Genomic DNA, 25800 nt, shown 5'->3' on the forward strand with positions numbered 1-25800 from the left:
GAAAGTGAAGAAGAACTAAAGAGCCTCTTGATGAAAGTGAAAGAGGAGAGTGAAGAAGTTGGCTTAAAGCTCAACATTCAGAAAACTAAGGTCATAGCATCCGGTCCCATCACTTCATGGCAAATAGATTGAGAAACAGTGGAAACAGTGGCTGACTTTATTTTTCTGGGCTCCAAAATCACTGCAGATGATGATTGCAGCCATGAAATTAAAAGACGCTTACTCCTTGGAAGAAAACTTATGACCAACCTAGACAGCATATTGAAAAGCAGAGGCATTACTTTGCCAACAAAGGTCCGTCTAGCCAAGGCTATGGTTTTTCTAGTGGTCATGTATGAATGTGAGAATTGGACTATAAAGAAAGCTGAGCGCCGAAGAATTGATGCTTTTGAACTGTGGTGTTGAAGAAGACTCTTGCGAGTCCCTTGGACTGCAAGGAGATCCAACCAGTCCATCCTAAAGGAAATCAGTCCTGAATATTCTTTGGAAGGACTGATGTTGAAGCTGAAACTCCAGTGCTTTGGCCACCTGATGCGAAGAGCTGACTCATTTGAAAAGACCCTGATGCTGGGAAAGATTGAGGGCAGGAGGAGAAGGGGACGACAGAGGATGAGATGGTTGGATGGCATCACCGACTCAATGGACGTGGGTTTGGGTGGACTCCAGGAGTTGGTGATAGACAGGGAGGCCTGGCGTGCTGTGGTTCATGACTCGCAAAGAGTCAGACACTACTGGGCACCTGAACTGACTGACTGACTGAACTATAGTCCATGACATTCTCCAGGCCAGAATACTGGAGTGGGTAGCCTTTCCCTTCTCCAGGGGATCTTCCCAACTCAGGGATCGAACCCTGGTCTCCCGCATTGCAAGCGGATTCTTTACCAGCTGAGCCACCAGGGAAGCCCAAGAATAGTGGAGTGGGTAGCTGTCCCTTCTCCAGAGGATCTTCCCAACCCAGGAATCAAACCCAGGTCTCCTACACTGCAGGTGGATTCTTTATCAACTGAGCTGTCAAGGCCAGCAATCAATTGCTGCCTACCCTCATACTCATCTGATTGTAATCAGGTCCCATTTGTACTTAGCCATGCTCTCCTCTCCAGAGTCTCCAACTTATTCATCATTGGAAAAGATGGTCTTTGAAGATCTCAGTCTTTCTTAATAGAAGACAGAAGAGCAAACAGTGAATCACTGATAAAATAAAATTTGATGGCCTTTGATAAAGTAAGATGAATAAGGACTTAAAATATAATTTCCTTAATAAGTGTTGGTTCAAAGCTTAACCAAACCCTGAAAATAACAGTTATATGTTAAATAGTTGAGATATTTAGCAAGTCTTTTATTTTTCTTACTAATTCTCCAGGAAATAGAGGCTAACTGATCCAAGGTGACCTGATTACAATAGGCTTCAACAAAGCCCCAGTCTGTTCCAGGATAGACAGATATATTCTTACTTCTTGCAAACGCTCCCCAGAAAGAGAAGACCACATCCACATCCACACCTATTCCAAGTTAATTTCAATCCCAAGAGATATCTCTATGCCTGTTACCTAATTCAGCGACTACCATACCATGGATCATCTTGTAAAGCACACATATAAATGGCTCTGGAAAGAAAGAGAGACATGTCCTCACATGAAACTTAGAATATCTGTGGAATGAATATATATATATTAATGATGTGGCCTTTAGTAGTGGCAGCTCTACTGAGACTAGCAGACAGGCTCCTAAAGAGACAAAGAACCTCGTGTCTCACCATTTTTTTTCAAATTGACTCTAAACTTTTGAAGATGGGTGTTTATGTGCGTGTCTGTTTGCATGATAGTAATAGAAATAAGCTTTCTTATACAATCTGAACGTTTGACATGTAATTTGGTTTTCTCGAACTTTTTCTAGTACCTGGGATTAATAATATTTATAAGGTATTAAAACAAGATACTGTGAGTTTAGTGTAAAACCTTATAATAGATTCATGGAAAATTATTTACAATAAGAAAATATTTCTAAAATGAATGGGCATGGCACTTGAGAAACTAGGGTCTCGTAATTGTATATACATCTGTCCCCCATCCTCCAGTCCCCAACCTATCACACTTTGAGCTTTTGAGCTGTGACATTCACCTTCGCCTTTGTATCTTATGTATAAATCATGCCTAACCCTTAATAGGGGATTGCCCAATGGCTCAGAAGGTAAAGAATCTGCCTGAGATGCAGGAGATGAAGGTTCAGTCCCTGGATTGGGAAGATCCCCTGGAGAAGGGCATGGCAACCCATTCCAGTATTCCTGCCTGGAAAATCCCATGGACAGAGGAGCCTGGTGGGCTCCATGGCGTCATAAAGAGTTGAACACGACTAAAGTGACCAAGCACGCATGCACAAACCTTAATAAGTATATAAAACATGTACACCCATGGTGGATTCATGTCAATGTATGGCAAAACAAATACAATATTGTAAAATTAAAAAAATAGAAAATAAACTAATTTAATAAAAAAAGAAGTATATAAAGAAGTCTATAAATGCTTCTTTAGAGAATTAAATAACTGGTTTGGGGTAGGAAAATATTAAATCAGCATTAGCATGTGTATAATTTTTTGTCTCATCTCTTATCTCATTATTTGCTTCTGCCATCTTGCCAGTCCCACATGTCATTCACTAACCCACCAACAAAGTGATCCCTTTCTCTCAGGACATTTCCCTTCCCTATCTCTTTTTAACTGTATCCTTCTTTGCTCTTCCCTGCTCGTTAAGTCAGTTATGTTCATATGTACGTGCTTCCCCTCCCTCTGTGTCAGCTGTATTACCTTTTCTGATGACCATCCATTGTTTCCTGTGGTGATTTTCAGGTCTGTGTTAGGGGAAGGGTGAAAGGGTTGAATGAAAGATCCATGTCCCTAAACTCTGGAGTGAGGTTTGTCAGTAAAGAGTGCACATGTTTTGCTCTTCCTTAGTTCAGCCTATAGTGTGTTTTTGGAAAGACATAGGATGCTGATCATTTGGTATAAAGGTGGAAACTGGTTATGATATGGATTCAAGCGATCTTCATCAGAAATGCCAGCCTTGGTTGACCGTGTGATCTTGGGCAAATAACATACATTTTCTGTGCCTCATTTTCCTCATCTTATATTTAAATATATTTATGTATTGCACCAGCAACTGTTAATCATAATAATTTACCATGTTTTTGAATGGGAATGATATATAAATGGAATGATATTTGCACCTCTCCAAGTGTCAGAGAACTGAGAGTAATTAAATACAGTAGAAAACCATTTATTCAGAATGTCTGAGACCTGATCTGTTCTACATTAATTATATCAGTGCTTATATATCCTAATTCCAAATAAGCATAACAATTTTTAAATGGATGTTAGCTCATAAATTATGCCATGCATTGTGGGATGGTAAAGTATAATGAGAAATAACTTTTAAATCAACTTTTTTACAAACTATGAAACATAATACGGAATGTAAGATATGGTGGAAAATAAATAAGAAAGTGTTTATTTAGTATGTATGTAGTATTATCTAGATCAATTAAAGAATATGTTGGCACCAGGAGTTGAATTGTGTCTCAACCTCCCTCCCATATTCCTATATTGATGCCTTAACCCCTAATGTGATGGTATTTGGTGATGGGACCTTTGGGAGACAATTAGGTTTAGAGGAGGTCATGAGGGCAGGGCCCTAATGATGGCATTTTGTGTGTCTGTGTTTGTGTTAGTTGCTCAGTCGTGTCTGACTCTTTGTGACCCCATGCACTTTAGCCCTTCAGGCTCCTCTGTGGGATTCTCCAGGCAAGGATACTGGATGGGTTGCCATTTCCTCCTCCAGGGGATCTTCCTCACTCAGGGATTGAACTTGGGTCTCCTGCATTCCAGGAGGATTCTTTACCATCTGAGCCACCAGAGAAGCCCGATTATAGGATTAGTGCTCTTACTCAAGAGCCACCAGAGAGCTAGCACTCCTTTCTCTTTTCTTTCTTTACTTCTTGCCTCTGGATGAATGATACTTCTAGTCTCACCCAAATCTGATTTAGATGATATTTAACTAAAAATTTAGATTTTAGACTTGATGCTGAAATGTGTTAAGACTTTGGGGCTGTTTGAATGGAATGAAATATTTTGCATGTGAGAACATGAATTTGCGGGGACAAGGAGCATAGCAATTCGTTGCTATGGAATGAATTGCATCCCTTCAAAATTCATGTGTGTAGCCCTAACCCCCAGTGTGATATAGTCGGAGATGGAGCCTTTGGGAGATAATTAGTTTTAGATGAGGTCATGAGGGTGTGGGGCCCTCATGATGCAGTCATTGCCCTTATAAGTAAAGATATCAGAGAGGCTTCTCTCTCCCTCTCTTGCCATGTGAAGATACAGTGAGAAGATGGCCATCTATAAGTAAGGCCCTAAACTGACCATGATTGGGACTTCTATCCTCCAGGACTGTGAGAAAATAAAGTTTTGTTGTTTAAGCCATCCAGTCTATGGCATTCTGTTATGTCAGTCTGATCTGATGAAGAGAGTTGGCTATTTATCATTTTATTTATGTAAATATTTTGCCCAGATTTTCCAATAGGATCACTTGTTTTCTCTTTCCATAGTATAAATTAAGGAATAGGCTGTGCATATTTACACAATTCAGTGCATTAAAACTATTCTTGCCCATTAAAGCATAAATGACCAAGAACCCCACAGTTCTTGTATCACCAGCAAGATCTATATGCTGACTGTGTCATTATCTATTACAATTTGTCTACCTTGTCCTGAATGCTTGGATTTGGCCACTGTGATATCACCAACTCACATTATCACACTGTCACTATATGACTAACATAACGATTCAGTTAATGAAGGAATGGCGTGACTTTTCTTATTGGGGTAAAAGAACATATAAATTCATCATCCTAATCATTTTAAGTGTACAGTGGGACTGTGTTAACTATATGCACATGGTTTTGCAATGGGTCTCTTTTTCATCTTGCAAAATTGAAACTCTGTACCCTTTGAACATCTCCCCAGCTGCCCTCCACTCTTGGAAGTCACCATTCATTTTCTAATAGTTTGACTACTTTAGATATCGCATATAAATAGAATCGTACAGGCTTATTTCATGTATAATATCCTCAAGGTTCCTTCCTGTGGTAGCATACAACATGATTTTCTTCTTAATGGAGGCTTAATAGTATTCTATCCTATGTATATACCACATTTTCCTTTTCAATTCATCCATCAGTGGACATTGACATTGCTACCATATTTTGGCTATTGTGACTAATGCTTCAGTAAACATGGGTGTGCAAATACTCTTCAAGATCCTATTTTTAATTATTTTGGATGTGGCTCACCCAGAAATGGGGTTGCCAGATCATATGGTAATTCTATTTTTAATTTTTTGAAGAACCTCCGTACATCAACATTTTACATTCCAAAATAAGTTCACAAATTTCTAATTTCTCCATATATTCACCAACACTAATGATTTTCTGTTTTTTGATAGTAGCCATCCTAACAAGCTCAATCAGTAAAGAATCTGCCTGCAGTGCAGGAGAGCCAAGTTCAATCTCTGGGTCAGGAGGATCCCCTGGAGAAGGAAATGGCAACCCACTCCAGTATTCTTACCTGGGAAATCCCATGAACAGAAGAGCCTGCTGGGATACATACAGTCCATGGTGTTGCAAGAGTTGGACATGGCTTAGCGACTGAACCACCACCATCCTAATGAGTATGAGGCAATATCTCATTGTGGTTTTGATTTACATTTTCATGATGATTAGTGAGCATGAACATCTTTTTGTATGCTTTTTGGACATTTGTATATATCCTTTGGATAAGTGTCTTTTCAACTCCTTTGCCTATTTTAAAATAAGATTATTTTTTGTTGTTGTTGAATCTTAGGAGTTCTTTGCATATTCTGTATATTAACTCCTAATCAGATATATGACTTGAAAATATTTTCTCCCATTTCCAAGGTTGCTTTTTCTTTCTGAGGGTTGTTTTCTTTGTTTCACAGAATGAAAAATCATTTCATTTTTAGAATAAGTATGTTGTTCTGATACGTCTACTCAATGGATTCATGGATAAACAAACATATGTTTAGGGCATTATGGGTTTGGTTTTTGTTTTGCTTGTTCTTTACTTTTTTAAAAATTGAAGTATGGTTGCTGTACAATATCACATAAGTTATAGGTATATAATATAGGGATTCGCAATTTGTAAAGGTCATACTTCATTTATGATTATAATAAAAAATTGGCTATATTCCCCATATTGTACAATATATCCTTCTAGCTTATTTTATAACTAATAGTGTGTACCTCTTAATCCCCTATCCCTATATCGCCCCTCCCCTCTTACATCTCTTAACTGGTAACCACTAGTTTCTTCTTTGTATGTGTGAGTCTGTTTCTTTTTTGTTTTATCCACTAGCTTGTTGTATTTTTGAGATTTCACGAATAAGTGATATCATACAGTATCTGTCTTTCTCTGTGTGACTTACTGCACTTAGCATAATACTCTCCAAGTCCATCCATGTTGCTGCAAATAACAAAAATCTCCTTTTTAATGGCTAAGTAGTATTCCATTGTGTGTGTGTGTGTGTGTGTGTGTGTGTGTGTGTGTGTGTGTGTATACACATCTTCTTTATCCATTCATCTGTTGATGAACACTTAGGTTACTTCCATATTTTGGTAATTGTAAATAATGCTATTATGAACATTGGGGTGCATGCATCATTTTGGATTAGTGGTTTTTATTCTTTTCTATATCTGACCTGTCTCTTGAGAAACCTGTATGCAGATCAGGAAGCAACAGTTAGAACTGGACATGGAACAACAGACTGGTTCCAAATAGGAAAAGGAGTACGTCAAGGCTGTATATTGTCACCCTGCTGATTTAACTTACATGCAGAGTATATCATGAGAAACGCTGGGCTGGAAGAAACACAAGCTGGAATCCAGATTGCCGGGAGAAATATCAATAACCTCAGATATGCAGATGACACCACCCTTATGGCAGAAAGTGAAGAAGAACTAAAGAGCCTCTTGATGAAAGTGAAAGAGAAGGGTGAAAAAGTTGGCTTAAAGCTCAACATTCAGAAAACTAAGATCATGGCATCCAGTCCCATCACTTCATGGCAAATAGATGGGGAAACAGTGGAAACAGTGTCAGACTTTATTTTTTTGGGCTCCAAAATCACTGCAAATGGTGATTGCAACCATGAAATTAAAAGATGCTACTCCTTGGAAGGAAGGTTATGACCAACATAGATAGCATATTTAAAAGTAGAGATATTACTTTGCCAACAAAGGTCCGTCTAGTCAAGGCTATGGTTTTTCCAGTGGTCATGTATGGATGTGAGAGTTGGACAGTGAAGAAAGCTGAGCGCCGAAGAATTGATGCTTTTGAACTGTGGTGTTGGAGAAGACTCTTGAGAGTCCCTTGGACTGCAAGAAGATCCAACCAGTCCATCCTAAAGGAGATCAGTCCTGGGTGTTCATTGGAAGGACTGATGTTGAGGCTGAAACTCCAATACTTTGGCCACCTCATGCGAAGAGTTGACTCATTGGAAAAGACTGATGCTAGGAAGGATTGAGGGCAGGAGGAGGAAGGGGACGACAGAGGATGAGATGGCTGGATGGCATCACCGACTCGATGGACACGGGTTTGGCTAGAATCCGAGAGTTGGTAATGGACAGGGAGGCCTGGCGTGCTGCAATTCATGGGGTCGCAAAGAGTCGGACACGACTGAGCTACTGAACTGAACTGAATATATACCCAGTAGTGAAGTTGCTGAGTCAGTGCTAGTTCTATTTTTAGTTTTTTGAGAAACCTCCAAACTTTCCCACAGTGGCTGCATGAATTTACATTCTCACTAACAGTGTACAAGGGCTCCCTTTTTCTCTACATCCTCACCACTGTTGGCTATTTGTTTTCTTTTTGATGATAGACATTATGGCAGGCATAAGGTGATACGTCTTTGTGGTTTTGATTTGCATTTGCCTGATGATTAGCAAAGTTTAGGTTGTTTTCATATGCCTGTTGGACACCTACATTTCCTCTTTGGAAAAATGTCTGTTCATTTCTTCTGTCCATTTTTAAATCAGGTTGTTTGTTTTTTTGATGTTGAGTTGTATGAGATGTTTGTATATGTTGGATATTAACACCTTATTGATCATATCATGTGCTCATTTTTTTTTCCCCATTCAGTATATTGTCTGAATCAGTAGGCTGTTTTGTTGATGACTTCCTTTGCTGTGCAAAAGCTTTTAAGTTTAATTAGGTCCCATTTGTTTATTTTTGCTTTTATTTCCTTTGCTTTAGAAGACAGATCTGAAACAATATTGCTGCGATTTATGTGAAAGAGTGTTCTGCCTAAGTTTTCCTCTAGGAGTTTTATGGTTTCCGGTCTTACATTTAGGTCTGTAATCCATTTTGAGTTTGTTTTTGTATATAGTATTAGAGAATGTTGTGTTTTGGTTTCTTTTTTTTTTTTTTTTGACATTTCCAGCTCTTTCAAATGAAACTGCAACACAAATTACATTAGAATGGTTGTATTATAAACAATACAGTAACTGATGCATAACAAGTTACTAAAATCCTTAAAATATAAAATAATATTTAATTACTTTTTAAAAAGCAAAAGGCAGCTCTAATATCCCTAACATTTTTAGACTTTAGATTTTGTCATATCCATTAAGCATTACACTATAGATTTGTATAATATAGCCAAGCGTTAGAGCTATTTTACTGAGTGGCACGTAGTCATACTATTTCTAGAACTGCTACTTGAACTACCCTAACTGAAGACACCCTCATGATTATCCATCATAACTTTAACTCATACTTAATAAAGGAAAACCTCTACCTGTGATTTGTAATTGAAGGGAATCCATTTTATTGTAATAGCATGTATTTGAAAACTAATTTTGTACTCTCCACAAGTAGAAAGATGGTCATCATGAGTACCAGGTGTAAGAAGAATTTATTTTAGTGCCATAATATTTCATTAATAAATATGATTAAGTTGTAATGTACAGAAAGAAAAACACCATAAATAAATTGGTCAGTTGTCTTTTTAAAACAAGCCCATTAAACAATCTCTTCTGATATTTTCAGGATCCACATGGGATAAAATGATATAAGCTAAAGACTGCTGATAGGGATCACATAAATTATATAGATACTTGTGAATTGAGGCTATTTGCTCCTGACGAGTAAAAGGAAGCACATAATGATTTGTGCACAAGCATACTGAACTGAGTTTACAAATAAAGTAACCTATTACATAGAATGAGTTGTTAACATACCTAATTCAGTCACAGCATTTTATCTTCATTGGTTGCAATGTGTATGAATGGCAAGTGTGATAGAAGTACCATTGGAGTGACTTGCTTGGAATCCCAGGAGAGATGGCTGAGTGGCAGCTAATAAAGTTAGTTCAATGCTATAGAATCAAGGCCTTGGACCAGGTTCTTTACTTCAATAAGCCTCATATTAGCCATCTCTAAAGTGGGAACAATATATGACTTTAAAGCGATGTATTTTCTTCAAATAAGTTGAAATTTTTCATCTCCTCTGAAGACTTTCATAATCCCACATTCTTAACAACAATTTTTTTCAAATAATTGAATTTTACAATGCATTAGGTGTGAATAATAAGGAACAATAATTGAGTATCTAGGACTAAAAATAATAACCCTAAGAAGCAGTATATGAAGCTGAGGACAACTCCACAGTGAATGTGTATGCATTAATGTGTTTTCGTGGCATCAATACAATTGATTAAAATTCTCTAAGTTATTTCCTTTGGATTATATAAAGTCCCTCACGTGATACAGTCTCCCGTCCCTCAAACCCATCCCCAAATTATCCACATGTTTTCATGGCATATCCACAACCATAGGGTCTTCCCTGGTGGCTCAGATGGTAAAGAACCTGCCTCCAGTGCAGGAGATCTGAGTTCCATCCCTGGGTTGGGAAGATCCCCTGGATGAGAGCATGGCAAGACACTCAGTATTCTTGCCTGGAGAATCACCATGGACAGAGGAGCCTGGCGGGCTACAGTCCATAGGGTGACAAAGAATCAAACACTACTGAGCAACTGAGCACGCACACACACCACAGCCATAGTCTGTGACAACCAGACACTGATAAATGATTACAGTCAGGAGCCTGTAGAAGGTCTCAATGTGCAAGCAGTCATGCTTCTCCCCATCTTGAGAAAAGGGGTGAGTTTTTCTTTCCCTCTTAGTTCATAGGTATATACCTTAGGAACAACAGCAACTAATGTGAATACAGGTAGGCTTTCACTGAATTCTGTCAAAGAAAATAATTTTCCTAATCTAAATTCATAGTGGTAATATTTACAATAATTATTTTGGTAACTAACATTAACTGAGAACCAGTCACTGTGCTAAGTACTTGGTATACAATCCTGGTCTGACATCCATGCTTTTTATATATACTAGGGACTATCATTAATATCATTAATATTGGGGCTTCTCCAGTGGCTCAGTGGTAAAGAATCTGCCTGCAATGCAGGAGCCACAGGATGCACGGGTTTGATCCCTGGGTCAGGAAGATCCCCTGGAGGAGGGCATGGCAACCCGCTCCAGTATTCTTGCCTGGAGAATCCCCACGGACAGAGGGGCCTGGCAGGCTACGGTCCATGGGGTCACAAAGAGTCAGACATGACCAAAGCGACTTAGCACATACAAATCATTAAGATGCAATGCTTTAATAAATGTATATGTGTATATAAAGTAAGTCATCTATGCCAAATTAGGTTACAAAATTGATCAAATATCATTAACTTATAACGTGAATGTTGGTCTTAGTGCCCATACAACAAAGTTCCTGTGTATGTATTTACTCTGAAAGCTATACCTATGGGGACCTCATATTTCTAAGAAGCAGTCGCACTTTGTTGATATTTTCATATATACTATTTTTAAATGTCTCTGAATATTCCTGATACTTTAACCAACTATCTACAGTTCCTTCCCTCATGAGGTTTTATGTACTTTGAGGGACTTTGCTGAAAGGCAATTTTCTTTGCAGCGTGGCCCAGTGAATAAAGCATCAGATAATATTTGTGAAGGACTTTGAGAGATGCAGATGAAAGGTGCTTCCTAAATACAAAGCACTAATGTGGTATTCATGAAAATGGTTTTTCTTCACATCCTTTGCTCTAATGTTAAAGTCCCGAGGTACTATTGCCATAGGTACTTTAGAAAGCGTGTGTTTCCCAAATCATTTAGAAATAGAGTTTGTTATCTGAAGTAAGAAAGGACTGAGAGCATAATAAGAAAGCTAATCAATAGAGAGCGTTTGGTGTGGCTTGGAGGAAGAGGAAAGGATAGGAGTCAACTATTCTCGTATTGACTCGTGATTTCAATAATAGCTTCTCAGAACTGTTGGGAAGAAAATAAGAAACCTGTGAAGATTCTAAAATGTTTTTTCACTATAATGGAGAAGTTTTAAATAATCAAAAAGTTTAGAATCAGATTTTTTCTTAGGTTACTTACTAGCTGGTGCTTGAATTTTATAGACTTTGTTGGATTCGATAATTGATCATTTGTTTAATAATATTATTTAGTGGTTATTATGTACCAGGTACTCTAAGTGTTTTATACCTGTGACCTCATTTAGTTTTCACAAAAACAGTAAGAGATTTTCATTAAGATCCCTATTTTACAGATAAAGAAATAGAGGCTGAAATGGTTTGATTGTTCAGCATCAAACTGTGAGTAAACAGCAGAGCTATGATTTAAACTCAGATTGATCTGATCCTAATGTTGTAACTTAGCCACTGTGTCGTTGGAAATGTCAGGATGTACTTATAAATTTAAACAAGTTATGTGCAGATTCAGTTCTCTAAATAACTAGACAAGTAATAGAGCAAGTACTCTATCCTTGTTTCTGAAAATAAACAAATGAAACCAAGACACACCCTCCCCTTTGTCTTCTGCTTCTGAATGAAAGGTATTCCATAGCTAATTAGGGTTAATTCCTTCTCTGATTTGGCGTCTCTATCATTTATTTTGAACATCATAAGCAGTAATAACATATTAGTAAGATATAAACCCTACTTTAAAAAAATACATTTCAATAGTGGTTCACACTTGACCTTTCATTTCTGTACCCTGACCTACAACTTACGTTTTATGATTACTACTAGAAGTCCCCGTGGTATCCTGTGGCCAGATTTGCCCATGGAAACCCCCTAAGGGGGAATAAATGGGAATCACCTAGGACTTGTACCATGCAGAGAGACAAGGGGAGATTTCCCTAGTGCTGCCATGGCAAGAATTTGAAGATCAGGGAGCTGGCTGGACATTCACCCTGCGTGATATGACTTCCTGAGTAGGAGGATTATGCTTTACATAAGCTGTTTCCAAATGCTAATGCATAGGGGAGTACAAAAGACAACAATCCTGTAATACTGCGTTCTTTCCTCCGTTAGACATCTCACTCTGGGCAGGCTGCTGCTGCTGCTGCTAAGTCGCTTTAGTCGTGTCCAACTCTGTGCGACCCCATAGACGGCAGGCCACAACCACCAAATCAAGACTTGCTTTCATGAAGTACAAGGGAGGCAAATGGAACCATGTACACATGCCTTGTGATCGAATTTTATTTAATATCTTTTGTAGTGGTTATTTGCAGTTGGGGAGTAAACCAAATGCAAAGCAAACTTGAATCAAATCCAGGTTGTCATCACACCCTGCCATGAACCCAGATCACACTCTGCAGTTTGGTCTGGTACAGACCCCCGTACCCTCTGTATTAATACACAGGAAGGAGCTTTTGTGTACCCATTCACTGATTGCAAACACTAACAAGAGGTTTCTTTGAGAACTGCTTCACATAAGCAATGTGTCTTTAATCCTTTGTCCCTCTCAGCATCTCATCTATCATACATAAATGTTTTCCCTGTGTATCATTTGAAGAAATTTATTTAAATGACCTTAACTAAGAATTAAGTTAATTAAGATATTTCTTTATGGAAACACTGATCAATCACTACCTAGGAAATATTTTCTTAATTTCTCAGATTACCATTTATATTTCTTTGTTACTGCAGTTTCAAATATTCATAGTTTCCTCAACACATGTTCTCATTTTTCCTTCTGTTTATGCACACTGACACTCTTCCTCTTGAGACAAGTTAATTTTTTAGTTTTCCTAAGGCACCTATACATTAAATCTCAGTGGGTGAGAGTTGGGAGAAAGCTGTCTGAATTCACTGGGTATTCATTCGACTCTAACATTATATTAGTAGATTCCACTGATTTGCTTATTTTGATGGACGTTTTGCTTGATCCACTAGTAGACACATCTGTGTCAATATATCACTATATTTCCTAATTGAGCTGCCTTCTCATGACTTCATTAGCCATCTTCTAGTTAATGAAGTCTCAAGTGCACTCTATATGTAATTTGAGGATGCATGTGAAAAGACATCATTACAAAAGAATTTTTCAGATAACTTTTTTGTATTCTGGGTGATGTTCATCTAGAATGTTGCATTTTATTTGGGGAACCATAAAGCCCTAGTTAAATTGGAGAGAGTCCAGAGAGATAAGCAGTAATGTAATTGAGGGAATGAATCAGAGTTTGAAGGAAAAAATAAAATGAGTTAAGTATGCATAACTTAGCATAAGCAAAGTTTATAAGGCAGGCTTAGTAATAGGTCTTCATGTCGGCACCTCTCCAAAAAATAACTCTATTTAACATCTCAGTAAAATAACATGTTGAAAAACAAGAAAATGAAAATTTGTCATAATGAGTGAGTTAATCAATGAATATTTCAGAACACTTCAGGCAGAAACTTTGGCATACAATGCCAAAACAGCTGGTAGGAATGTGAAGAATTCAATCAAATAAGGTATTCGTCATCATCAAACACTCTCCCACCAGAGTGGCTATAATTGGTTTTTAAAAAATAAATTTAATTGAATTAAAAAATTTAAATTTGTTCAAATTAATTAAATTTGCAAACAAAATTATAAAGTTGTATTGAATAAAATTATGAGCTAAGTGTGTGGGAGCTATAAAGATGATTCAGACCCAGCTCTTGATATATGACAAGTAGATGCATCACTTGAATACAAGAGAGAAATAAAAGTTAGTCTCTCCTTCCTCACAGAACTATCTCTTCCTAGCTCATACCTTTTGGGAGATTCCTTCAGTAACCCAAAAGATATCAGGCAGAAAGGTTGATGGAAGACACTGCTGTTCTGCCATCCTCCATCAAGATCACAATTCTTTTTTTTTTTTTTTTTGACTGCAGCATATCTGAATAACATGTACATGTGTCAGACACTCCTGTGAGGATGTGAAGATTTTCCCCCAATTTCTCCCCTTATTTTCTTTTTTGTGGGTGTGAATAACCAAATTTTCTTCATCTCCATGGTATGCATAGAATCATTTAACAAGCATGTGAATATGAAAATTGTTTATGGGATCAGAGTTGCACCCAATTCCTAACACTAGCTATGGCCCCATCCCTTTTACTCCTATCCAGGAAAGCACATCCAAAGGTAACTGAGAGTGGCACTGTTAGAGGTATCACCTTTTCATCTACCATTTTTAAAATAAATTGTCTGTGAACTTTAATCCTCTGTTGTAGTAACAAGTGATAGCAAAACATTGGTTTGTTTGAATCCTCTAGCTGAGAACTGCTGAGTTAGAGCAAAGATGAAAACAAGGGAGAATCATCTGGGTCTTGTGAATACTGCCATAACAGTGCTGTCTCTTCCCACTGTCCCTGGTGGACGCTACGTATGTTTTCAATCTCCAAGTATAGATGTTGGAATCCCTTTCCACCACTTCACTTGGTATCCTTGGGTTTCTCTTATTCTTAGGAGAGTACCTACAGGGTATGGAGGAGGTTTCTCACCAAATAGCCAGACAATGATGGTTATATAATGGTTAATGTAATATTGTTGTTGTTCAGTTGCTGAGTCATGTCCAACTCTTTGCAACCCCATGGACTGCAGCACACCAGGCTTCCCTGTCCTTCACTGTCTCCTAGAGGTATTAATTTTTAATAATATGTAAAAATTTCTTCATTCTTTTTGTCGAAAAGTTTGAGGTGGAGGTACTAAAACCTTCCCCAGTCTTCCCTAGTTCTCCATGTTTTCTTTTTATCCTCTAGGAATTTTTCTCTTTGTTTTTTACTACTCAATATAGTTTGCCCTCATTATTTAACATATGGTGGTTTGAAAAATATTTTTCTTAGAGCTTTAGACACAGTCATAATGTTTTCTTGATTTGTGCTTTAAACATTCAGAATTCCATTTTCATAAATAACATTAGAAAGATTTTTATCCATGGCTTTTTGAACAAATATAGGGTGACCATTTCTAATAGTCTAATAAAAAAATGAAGCTCTGAAAATGAAAACTTTGTAAAATTCCAGAATATCTGTTATTAGCTAATTTATTAAAGGATTCACTGTCAATTAATTCATAACCCTTCATTACCTACTTGCAAATAAATAATGAACTTGGGGACTGAAAATAATTGAAATACCTACATAGGACTTTAGTTTGAGTATAAAGTAAATGTGAACTTTTAAGGATCATTACTTTTTATATTTTCTTTTTGATATACTTCACTGCCTAATAATGGAAGCCACAGCATCACTGTCAGCATAAGATAAAACAGGGCAATTATCTATTTCATGTTTCATGGTACATAATGGATAACAAAGTTTCCTTCAAGACCATAGTGAAAAAGGCTTTGGCCAACCACTAATTTTAATTTGAATTGTTATACCATATATTAATATTTAGAATTCGACATTTAAAATTCCAAATTTTGCCACAAATTAGAGCTCTTTACCATTCTGCATAGAAAAATAAATAGGTAATAAATGTATTGGCTTCATTTTTCTTTCATTATTTTTAACATCGCCAAGCTACTTTGAAAATATAAGCAAAGATGTATCCTCCTTGTATTTTCACAACCAAGAAAATTAGTTTATACATTTACATGAGTAATTTAACCAAAATAACATTAGCCACAGTATTCTCTTTCTTTCTATTTTCTTCTTGGTTGTAAAGTCCTAGTTTGCTTTAATCTTTGTCAGAGAGTTGATTGACTTAACAAACCAGGTACTGTTGGTAGGAATATTGACCTTTATGCCCGAGATTGGCTATTTGCACTATGTAAAGCCAATACAGTGCATGGCACAGTTGGATTCCCCCAATAATAGAGACAGAGAGAAATGAATTGGAGGGCTGCCTTGTGTATATTTGACACTTGTACAACTCATTGGAGAGCAGGAAAGGAAGTTAATGAGACCTAGATTTTCTGGAGGTAGACCAGCACACCCTTTAAAAATAAGCATCAGTTTATGGAGAGACTGAAGTGTAAATATGAGTTTCAGCACAGACATGTCAAAGGATTGTAGGTGCTTCAGTGTTCACCTTTATTTCTAGTGATTGTAACAAAGATCAATCTAACTGACAAAAATTAATGGAGCATACTCTCTTACTTGCTGGTTTACTGAGAGGACCATTTAAAGTCCTCAAAGGGATGGACTTTACAATCTTATACATAGCATTGCAGGGCTCAGGAGCCATGCAGTGGGTGGTAATCCAGCACCAGATTGAAACCATGTCAACTTGATGATATTATAATTTATTACTGTTAGCCTTCCTCAGGCCTCTGTGACTCTTCTCCCACAGTTATCTGCTGTCATTGTGAATTCTCCTCTCTGTTTCTCTCTCCTTCTGCCTCTTTCTGTTGTTCTCTATGTCTCATTCATTCACATGCCCATGTGTGTGCTCAGTTGCTCAGTCATGTCCAACTCTTTGTGACCCATGGACCATAGCCTGCCAGGTCCTCTGCCCATGGGATTTTCTGGGCAAGAATATTGGAGTGGGTTGCCATGCCCTCCTCCAGGGGATCTTCCTGACCCAAGGATTGAACTCACATCTCTTATGTCTCCTGCATTGGCGGGCAAGTTCTTTACCACTAGCACCACCTGGGAAGCCCTCACATGCCCATATAGACACACACACACATCTATTAAACATTAGCTATGTAATAGACTTTATTTCTGTTCTCAATCTAATGGTTTATTTAACTAATGAATCTGCTTTTATTAAATACTGTTAGTATATCAATGTTAAAGCAGTATTGTTTGAGTTAGAAGATTGATAAGATACACCTTTTTATTCCATTTTCTTCAAAAAACCAATTTTATTCCCTCCATATTCTTTGAGCCTATAATAATAATTATAAGGTTAAGAACAGAAATGTCTACAGCCAGATACACTTAAGACTAATTTGATGATCACTGAACACTATCAAGTTAATGGATATTAGCCATAACATGCAAATGTATAACTACCTCCTCAATGGTTGTGAAGGCTCCTTGTGACAAGTACTATAAAGTAGTCATATCCATTTAGAATTAGTGTGCTAAGTTGCTTCAGTCATGACCAACTCTGTGCAATCCTATGTACTATAGCCTGCAAGGCTCCTATGTCCATGGGATTCTCCAGGCAAGAGTACTGGAATGGATTGCCATGCCCTTCTTCAGGGGATCTTCCAAACCCAGGGATTGAACCTGTGTCTCTTACATCTCTGCACTGGCAGGCAGAATTAGTAGGAATAGTTAATATTACTAATAAACCTCTCTTCTTTCTTTTAAATCTGTTTATTTTTATTCCCCCTCCTTCCTAGGACAGAGAACAGCTCAGAAAACCAATCCCAGAAACCAAAGCCTTATAATTGGCCTCAAGAGACTTGACATAAGTAGTTATGGCAATAACCCTTGGTGCCCTTATGTTCTTAGCTCATGTAGATTACTAAGGCCTTCAGAAGCATTAATTAATTTTGCCTCATAAGAGTTCAGAGAGGTGGTTAAATAATAATACAGACTCAATCCTTTATCTAAAATCTTTGGGGTCCACTTATTTCACAATTTAGAATTTTTAAGATTTTATAAAAGCAATAGCATAAAGATATACTGTCTATTGTGCAACCCCTGAATTGGGATTTGGGCCAGCACCACTTAATAAAACACATCAGTATTTCTGCAGATAAAAGTAGGAGAATTCACTAAATGAAATGCAGAGAGACTGTAAATATCATCATATCAGTTCTTGTTAGGTTTTCCCACCAAATGAGTTAGAAAAAAACACTCCCATTTTCAGACATTTTTTTGGATTCCAGAATTGGAGCCAAAGCATCATGATGCTATCCCCGCTTTAGCCAAAGGGGTAATGAAACAGACTAAAATGAGGAAGTATAGACATGTTCTCTGACCTCCTGTGACCTTTCCCTTGAGTTCTAGGAATATATGTGCCCTGCTTTGCAACATATACTGTATAGTAAGTTTGGGACAAAACATATTTGGGGCTGTATTGTCATAGTGTCATTATAGAAAACTGATCAATTAATTAAATACATGGACTTTGCAAAACAAGCCTTGTGTCTACTTTGGTGAAATTGTTCAAGAGAAAAAAATCTATTTGACTGTACCATATTAATAACAATATTTTTAACATCTACTGAAAGCTATTTTATCTGTATAGTCAGTTCTGCTACAATGCTTGTTTTGAAAACATTGATTTGTCCCCATGTTATTAGTACATTTGAGAACAATTTGAACGTAAGAGAAATTTCACATTTGCACATGTGCAATTCCATCTGTTAAAAATACTAGGTGCATGCAGGAGACAGCATACAGCAGATAGAGCCATGGAAGAATATACAAAACATGCACGTGCTTACATCTGAAACATCTACCAGCTATCTTAGTTCACCATGTGTGTTAGAAGCCTTGCCCACCCACATCTGGTGTTACAACTTCCTGTCTGATTCAGATAGCCCTCCTTCCACCACTTCACAATAACTCATAAGTTGCAATCCTTCTGACACCCACGTTCACAAGCACACTTCAGGTATTGTGCCCAAACGCCATTTTTCCCATAAGACCCTTACCCATGCATGATTCTGTCATAGTGCAGTGAATTTTCAAAATGCAGTCATCACCTTATAGCTGAATGGACTGTATGTGTTAATGAAATGAAAGGGGTAAAACACCCTGATGGATATCTTGAGCAATCCTTGCATGGTGTTTCTGGGCAGATATCTTCTAATTTCTGGTGCAAAGTTTCTCTAACACATGATCCAGAAGAAGGTTTATTTGCAGTAAAAGAAGGGGGGAAAAGTCTATGCATGACAACTTTCTTCTCCCACTTACCTTTTGGCAACAGACAGCGTTGTTTCTGAGGGCTTATACTTCCGTTAATAGCTCTGCTGTGCCTAAAATGCCTTGGATATAGAGTTTGGAGGAATCCCACCCCTACCCCCACCCGCCCCCGAGATATTTTCTTTCCAAGTTATTTTAGGACCTGAAACTTGAAACTGGCTCCTATCCAAGAATATTATGTGAATTAGACCTTTCTATCTGAAAACTTAATTTACTCTCAGAAAGCTTTGTATGTCTGGATAACCACATTTGCATAATCACTACTCCCCCCTCTCCCTTGCATCTCTCTTTCAGGCCCAGAAACGTATGGTTGCCAGATACATTTCGAAATGAGTGCATGTGACTCTTAGCCCCTTGGAATTGGTGTTCTAGAGCTCCTGACACTGAACCCTAATGTATTTTTTATTAGTGTTTAATGTTGAGAAATCCCATTTCATGGAGCCCAAGGATTAAATTACTTCATTTGGGAGGGAATGAGTGTATTCCCCATCTTTTTCCTGAGGTGAAAAAAAGAATGAAGCTGAGATGATTAGTATTTCATAAGGGCTTAAGGTCCAGATATATTCTACTCGGTCCAATATCTTGAAATACTTTAAAGATGGTATGAACAACTAGGGAAACGTCAGCATATTCAAAATGTAGGAACAACAGTACACAATAAAATATATATAAATAAGAACATATGTATATATAGTCAAAATATATGTTTTCAATACATATAAGCATATATAATCAAAACGACTATACAAAGGAGTTCTACCTGAGGAAGAAAAGATAGAATATGTTATAATAATAGCAGGATTGTACTTTTCAGTGAAGTAGAATATTTTTTTTTATCATTTTTCATGATTAAAAACGGATCAGAAAGATTTGGGGGAAATCCAGCACACAGTAAATCCAGATGATAATGAGCGATCCTTTCTTTCAAACAATTGTACTGAATAGAAACTTTCTTTCTTTTGACCAACTGTATTGACAGAAACATCGACTCATTAGACTAGCAGATGTCACACGTGTTGCTTGGAAGGTGTTCTGAACACATGACCCAAAATTGATTCCTTTTCTTCTTCTAACTGTGGACTCCCACCTTTGGCTTCTCTTCATTGCATCATTAAGTTCATGTATTTAGATGACAAATCTGTAGAGTGTGTCACTACTGCTCTTTTCACATCCTGGAGGGCGTGATTTTAAGCTCCCTCTTTCGGGTATCATTGTCCTTCCCCATGGTTTGGGGAGAGATTTCACTGAGACTTCCAAGGAGGAAGCCTCCTGTTCTGTGAGCTAAGTAGATATCCAGTGGCTACATCAGAATGAAAGAGCCAAGGGCACATTCGGGGTGGTTCTGTAGGTCCCACAGACCAATGAAACACTCTTCTATCAAAAAAGGTTTTCAGGGATCTTACTCTATATTCACTGTGCTCAAAGTTACCATGGCTTTCAAGAAAGGTAGAAGGTGATTTGCTCTAAGAAACATGTGGCCTATTTGGGGAGATAGGACAAAAACATGGAGTATTAAGAGACTACTATAACATTGCAAACTCAGAGGCCAAATTTATGATAAAAATATTAAGTGCTGAAGTTAGAGAAGAGACTCATTTATTTTCTAGAATAGTATAATGGAAAGATTTCTAGGCTAGGAATCAACAGACATAGGCAAGCAAATTCATACAAGTTGAATGACTGAACAAATCACTTCACCTCTGAGACTTGGGTTCCTTGGCTGTAGAATGAAGAGGCAATGAAGGAGGGCTGAGCTAGATGATTCCTATGGTCAATTCCAGCTCATCTTGGGTTTTTTTGTTTGTTTGTTTGTTTGTTTGTTTTGGGGGGGAGGGAGGATGCACATGGTACATGGTTTGCAAAATCTTAGTTCCTCAACCAGGGATTGAACCCAGGTGTTTAACAGTGAAAGGGCAGAGTCCTAATGAGTGGAACACAAAGGAATTCTCCAATCTTAAAGTTTTATACTCCTGTTACATTCAATAAACAATCACTGACATACTATGTCCAAGCACATGTTACACGAATTAACTGTAATTATCTGCATTTGACAAATGAGGGGGTAAAGTTCCCAAGTGGTTCAGTTCAGTTCAGTCGCTCAGTCGTGTCTGATTTTTTGCGACCCCATGAATTGCAGCACGCCAGGCCTCTCTGTCCATCACCAACTCCCGGAGTCTACCCAAACCCATGTCCATCGAGTTGGTGATGCCATCCAACCATCTCATCCTCTGTTGTCCCCTTCTCCTCCTGCCACCAATCCTACCCAGCATTAGGGTCTTTTCCAATGAGTCAACTCTTTGCATGAGGTGCCCAAAGTATTGGAGTTTCAGCTTCAACATCAGTCCTTCCAATGAACACCCAGGACTGATCTCCTTTAGGATGGACTGGTTGGATCTCCTTGCAGTCCGAGGGACTCTCAAGAGTCTTCTCCAACACCACAGTTCAAAAGCATCAATTCTTCGGCGCACAGCTTTCTTCACCGTCCAACTCTCACATCCAAACATGACCACTGGAAAAACCATAGCTTTGACTAGATGGACTTTTGTTGGCAAAGTAATGTCTCTGCTTTTCAATATGCTATCTATGTTGGCCATAACCTTCCTTCCAAGGAGTAAGCGTCTTTTAATTTCATGGCTGCAATCACCATCAGCAGTGATTTTGGAGCCCAAAAAAATCACGTCTGACACTGTTTCCCCATCTATTTCCCATGAAGTGATGGGACCAGATGCCATGATCTTAGTTTTCTGAACGTTGAGCTTTAAGCCAACTTTTTCACTGTCCTCTTTCACTTTCATCAAGAGGCTCTTTAGTTCTTCTTCACTTTCTGCCATAAGGGTGGTGTCATCCGCATATCTGAGGTTATTGATATTTCTCCCAGCAATCTTGATTCCAGCTTGTGTTTCTTCCAGCCCAGTGTTTCTCATGATGTACACTGCATATAAGTTAAATAAGCAGGGTGACAATATACAGCCTTGACGTACTCCTTTTCCTATTTAGAACCAGTCTGTTGTTCCATGTCCAGTTCTAACTGTTGCCTCCTGACCTGCATACAGGTTTCTCAAGAGACAGGTCAGATGGTCTGGTATTCCCATCTCTTTCAGAATTTTCCCCAGTTTATTGTGATCCACACAGTCAAAGGCTTTGGCATAGTCAATAAAGCAGAAATAGATGTTTTTCTGGAACTCTCTTGCTTTTTCGATGATCCAGCGGATGTTGGCAATTTGATCTCTGGTTCCTCTGCCTTTTCTAAAACCAGCTTGAACATCTGTATTTTCACGGTTCATGTATTACTGAAGCCTGGCTTGGAGAATTTTGAGCATTACTTTACTAGCATGTGAGATGAGTGCAATTGTATGGTAGTTTGAGCATTCTTTGGCATTGCCTTTCTTTAGGATTGGAATGAAAACTGACCGTTTCCAGTCCTGTGGCCACTGCTGAGATTTCCAAATTTGCTGGCATACATTAGTTCTTCAAGTGGTAGAAGAACTCAAACCCCTAAATTCAGTGCCCTTTCCACTATACTGTGCTGCACTTCATTACACCATGCTGCCTTCCTGTGTACACAAAGGAGATATCCTCAGGAGCAGTGAGTGCTAAGTCGTTTCAGTAGTGTTCAACTCTTAGCGACCCTATGGACTGTGGCCTGCCAGGCTTCCTCTGTCCATGGGGTTCTGCAGGCATGGAATGCTGGAGTGGGACGCCATGCCCTCCTTCACGGGATCTTACCAACCCAGAGATGGAACTTGCATCTCTTATGTATCCTGCATTCTTTACCACTAGTGCCACCTGGGAAACCCAAAAGAAGGGAGCTGACATAGATACAAATAACTGCAGTGCAGGTGGTATATCATAAGTGAAGAATCCAGAAAATGTGGAGGAATTGATGTCTCTACATCTTAAGAAAGTGAAGAGAACTTGTATTAGAGAGCTGCAGGAGAGTGAATGGAGCTTTGGCCAGAGTGAGGTGATGTGGGTTCTAATCTTAGCCATGCCACTAACTTGCCAAGTGTCCCTGGACAAACAATTCTCTGGGCATCAGTTTTCTCATCTACAAAATTAGAGGATCCCCAGGTGTTTTGGGTCCCAGCATTCGATCCTTCATTGAGCCCCAAAGATGGAAAGCAGGCTTCTTGTTATGGTCATGAGGTTGAGTCCAGAGGTTTAAAAAAATTAATGAGATGTTAAGTACTTTTGATGATTTTTTTTAGTGGATATGGGATTTGGACTGGGTCTAGAGTAATGGGGGTGATTTAGAAGATTCATGAAGCGTTTTAGTTCGTTTTAAATACACAAGGGTAGCTGACTTTCTAAAAGAATTCTTCATATAAAATGATCACCACTCCCTATCTTTTATACAATTCCGTTTTTCATATACCAAGTTTATTTAAAGGGAGAGCCACCTGTAGTAGAAAACACTGCAGAAAATCTGTCATGCTCTTGAGGCACTAGTATCATTTTAAAGTATGAAAATGATGCCAATGTCTTCACAGTTCAAGTCTGAGGTGGAAGGATTGAAGAAAGTGATTTTTTTCCCCCTCTGATCAACCACTGCAAAGTGAGTCTCAGCACAAACCAGCTGGGCCCTTTGCTAGACATGGAAAGCCTCTGGCATTTTTCTGCTTTTCAAGTCTCAGTCATTTGGGAGGTGGGACAAAGCCATGCTGTCTACAAAGTTTATCGGCAACATGCTGGTGTTAACAAGAAATCGCTTGACATCTATTATGTTTCTCCCGTGAAAGAGATGTGGCTATCAACTACAATAGTGATTTCTTTTCAAAGGGGTTTAATTGGGGTATTTCACATGGGCCAAATTCTAACTTACTGTCTATATGTCTGCCTGCCAAGAAAATGGCAGAAAAATTCCAAACAATAACAATAAGGAAAGTCTGAGGACCTCTGTCCCAGGATGCCCCCTCTGCAAACAGGCATAAAAAAAAAACAAAAAACAAAAAAACAGTTTCCTTGCTGTCTCAGCTGCAGCTAATATCGCAGAGCTTCTAGAAAGGTGTGGCAAAGAGGGGAGAGGTATGGACTGTGTTCTGCACGGCCGTGGAAATATGTCTAACAACCTGAACAAGCTCCTTCTAGCCTCCCTTTTATAAGAAGTACTGAGTTGGGGAGAAGGGGAGCTGGCCAAGAGATTACTCTCCCGCAGTTGAGTTACACACTTGTGAGCTGTTTTTCTGAAGTTTGGTTTTGCTCCCATGCAGGCAGGCTAGCATCCTTTCCTGAGGTAAGCCAGAAGGTGGCCTTATACATTTAAGTGTCGAGTGATTTTCCTTGCAACAAATTTGTGCCTTTCACTGGTATTTTCCAAAGTGAGACTTCTGCAAGTGATGGAAATCAGCTCACTTCTGTTCTGTAACTCAGTGTCTCGTTGATGATTTATTTGTTCAGTAGCAGAAACTCTGACAAATTGTGAGGCTGCCTCGTTTGCTTTAGAGCTGCTATAGCCCTGAAGAATTTACATGTAAATGCGACTGTGAATGTCTTACATTTCAGAAGCTCACTGCATGTGTTTTTGTAAGTTAAGTGACATTTTTATTAGACTGAACTTCCAACTCTACCCCCCTACCCCCACCCCATCCCACGGGTTATGTTTTTCGGAAATCCTCAGAAGTCTGACCTGCTGTGTTCTCCTGACTGCCCAGTGAGAGAGTCAGTCTCTATTTTGTGTTTTTCTTCTCTCCTCTTTAGACATGCAGAGCAGCCCACACAACCAGTTCACCTTCAGACCCCTGCCGCCACCGCCACCACCTCCGCATGCCTGCACCTGTGCCAGGAAGCCACCCCCAGCGGCTGACTCTCTTCAGAGGAGATCAATGACTACCCGCAGCCAGCCCAGCCCAGCCGCTCCAGCTCCCCCAACCAGCACCCAGGATTCGGTTCATCTGCATAACAGCTGGGTCTTGAATAGCAACATACCATTGGAGACCAGGTACTTGAGCTATGATTGATCCCACTAAACTTAAACATTGGCACAGGATGATTCTACTGAGGGCAGAAACACATCGTAGACAGCTGCAGAGATGCACAAATTCATAGATACACACCCAGATGCTTGGGCAAAAAGGCAGGCCCCCTCCACAAGCCTGGAGACACACACGGGCACACCCATCTAGATCCAGGCACACCCATAGACACAGACCAAACAAAGCAGATGCCCTGTGAAGAGGAAACCATAGATGCATAAACACTCCATGGGCAGACACCCACAAAAGCACATGAAACCAAGCAATTACCTGAATTGTCATTGTATCCTCAAGGTAAAAGGCGGTTGGTTGTCCCTTGTTTTAAGATCCTGCAATATTACAGGGAAATCCAAGCAAAATTGGAGGAACAGCAATAGTTTACATTTCATTTAAGATCTTTTTGACAAAGTAAGTTGCCATCAAACATTTTGAAAATGGATTTGCTCCATCAGAAGTCCATGTGTAATTTTCAAAACTTGATTCTGCCATTAGGGTGGAGTTTGATCTTTTGATCAAAAATTTGCCTCTATGCTTCTGTTGCTTGATATATTTAGGTTTCCAGATTCCTCCTCAAATCCTTGTCAGGTGATTAAAGTTC

The 25800-nt window shown here is 38.7% G+C and overlaps 1 protein-coding gene across 2 annotated transcripts in view; it reads left to right on the forward strand.

The window, feature by feature from the left end:
* TENM1 (teneurin transmembrane protein 1) overlaps positions 1–25800 on the forward strand; it is a 795886-nt gene that overhangs the window by 354879 nt on the left and 415207 nt on the right. For both annotated transcript variants that reach the window (XM_081563742.1, XM_081563743.1), the window contains one exon: positions 24928–25168. In XM_081563742.1, the coding sequence (XP_081419868.1) occupies positions 24928–25168 (241 nt within the window). The remainder of the gene's footprint in view (positions 1–24927; positions 25169–25800) is intronic.

Source organism: Giraffa tippelskirchi, chromosome X (assembly GCF_054371585.1).
Source record: "Giraffa tippelskirchi isolate mGirTip1 chromosome X, T2T-mGirTip1v1.2.pri, whole genome shotgun sequence".
Lineage (NCBI taxonomy): Eukaryota > Metazoa > Chordata > Mammalia > Artiodactyla > Giraffidae > Giraffa > Giraffa tippelskirchi.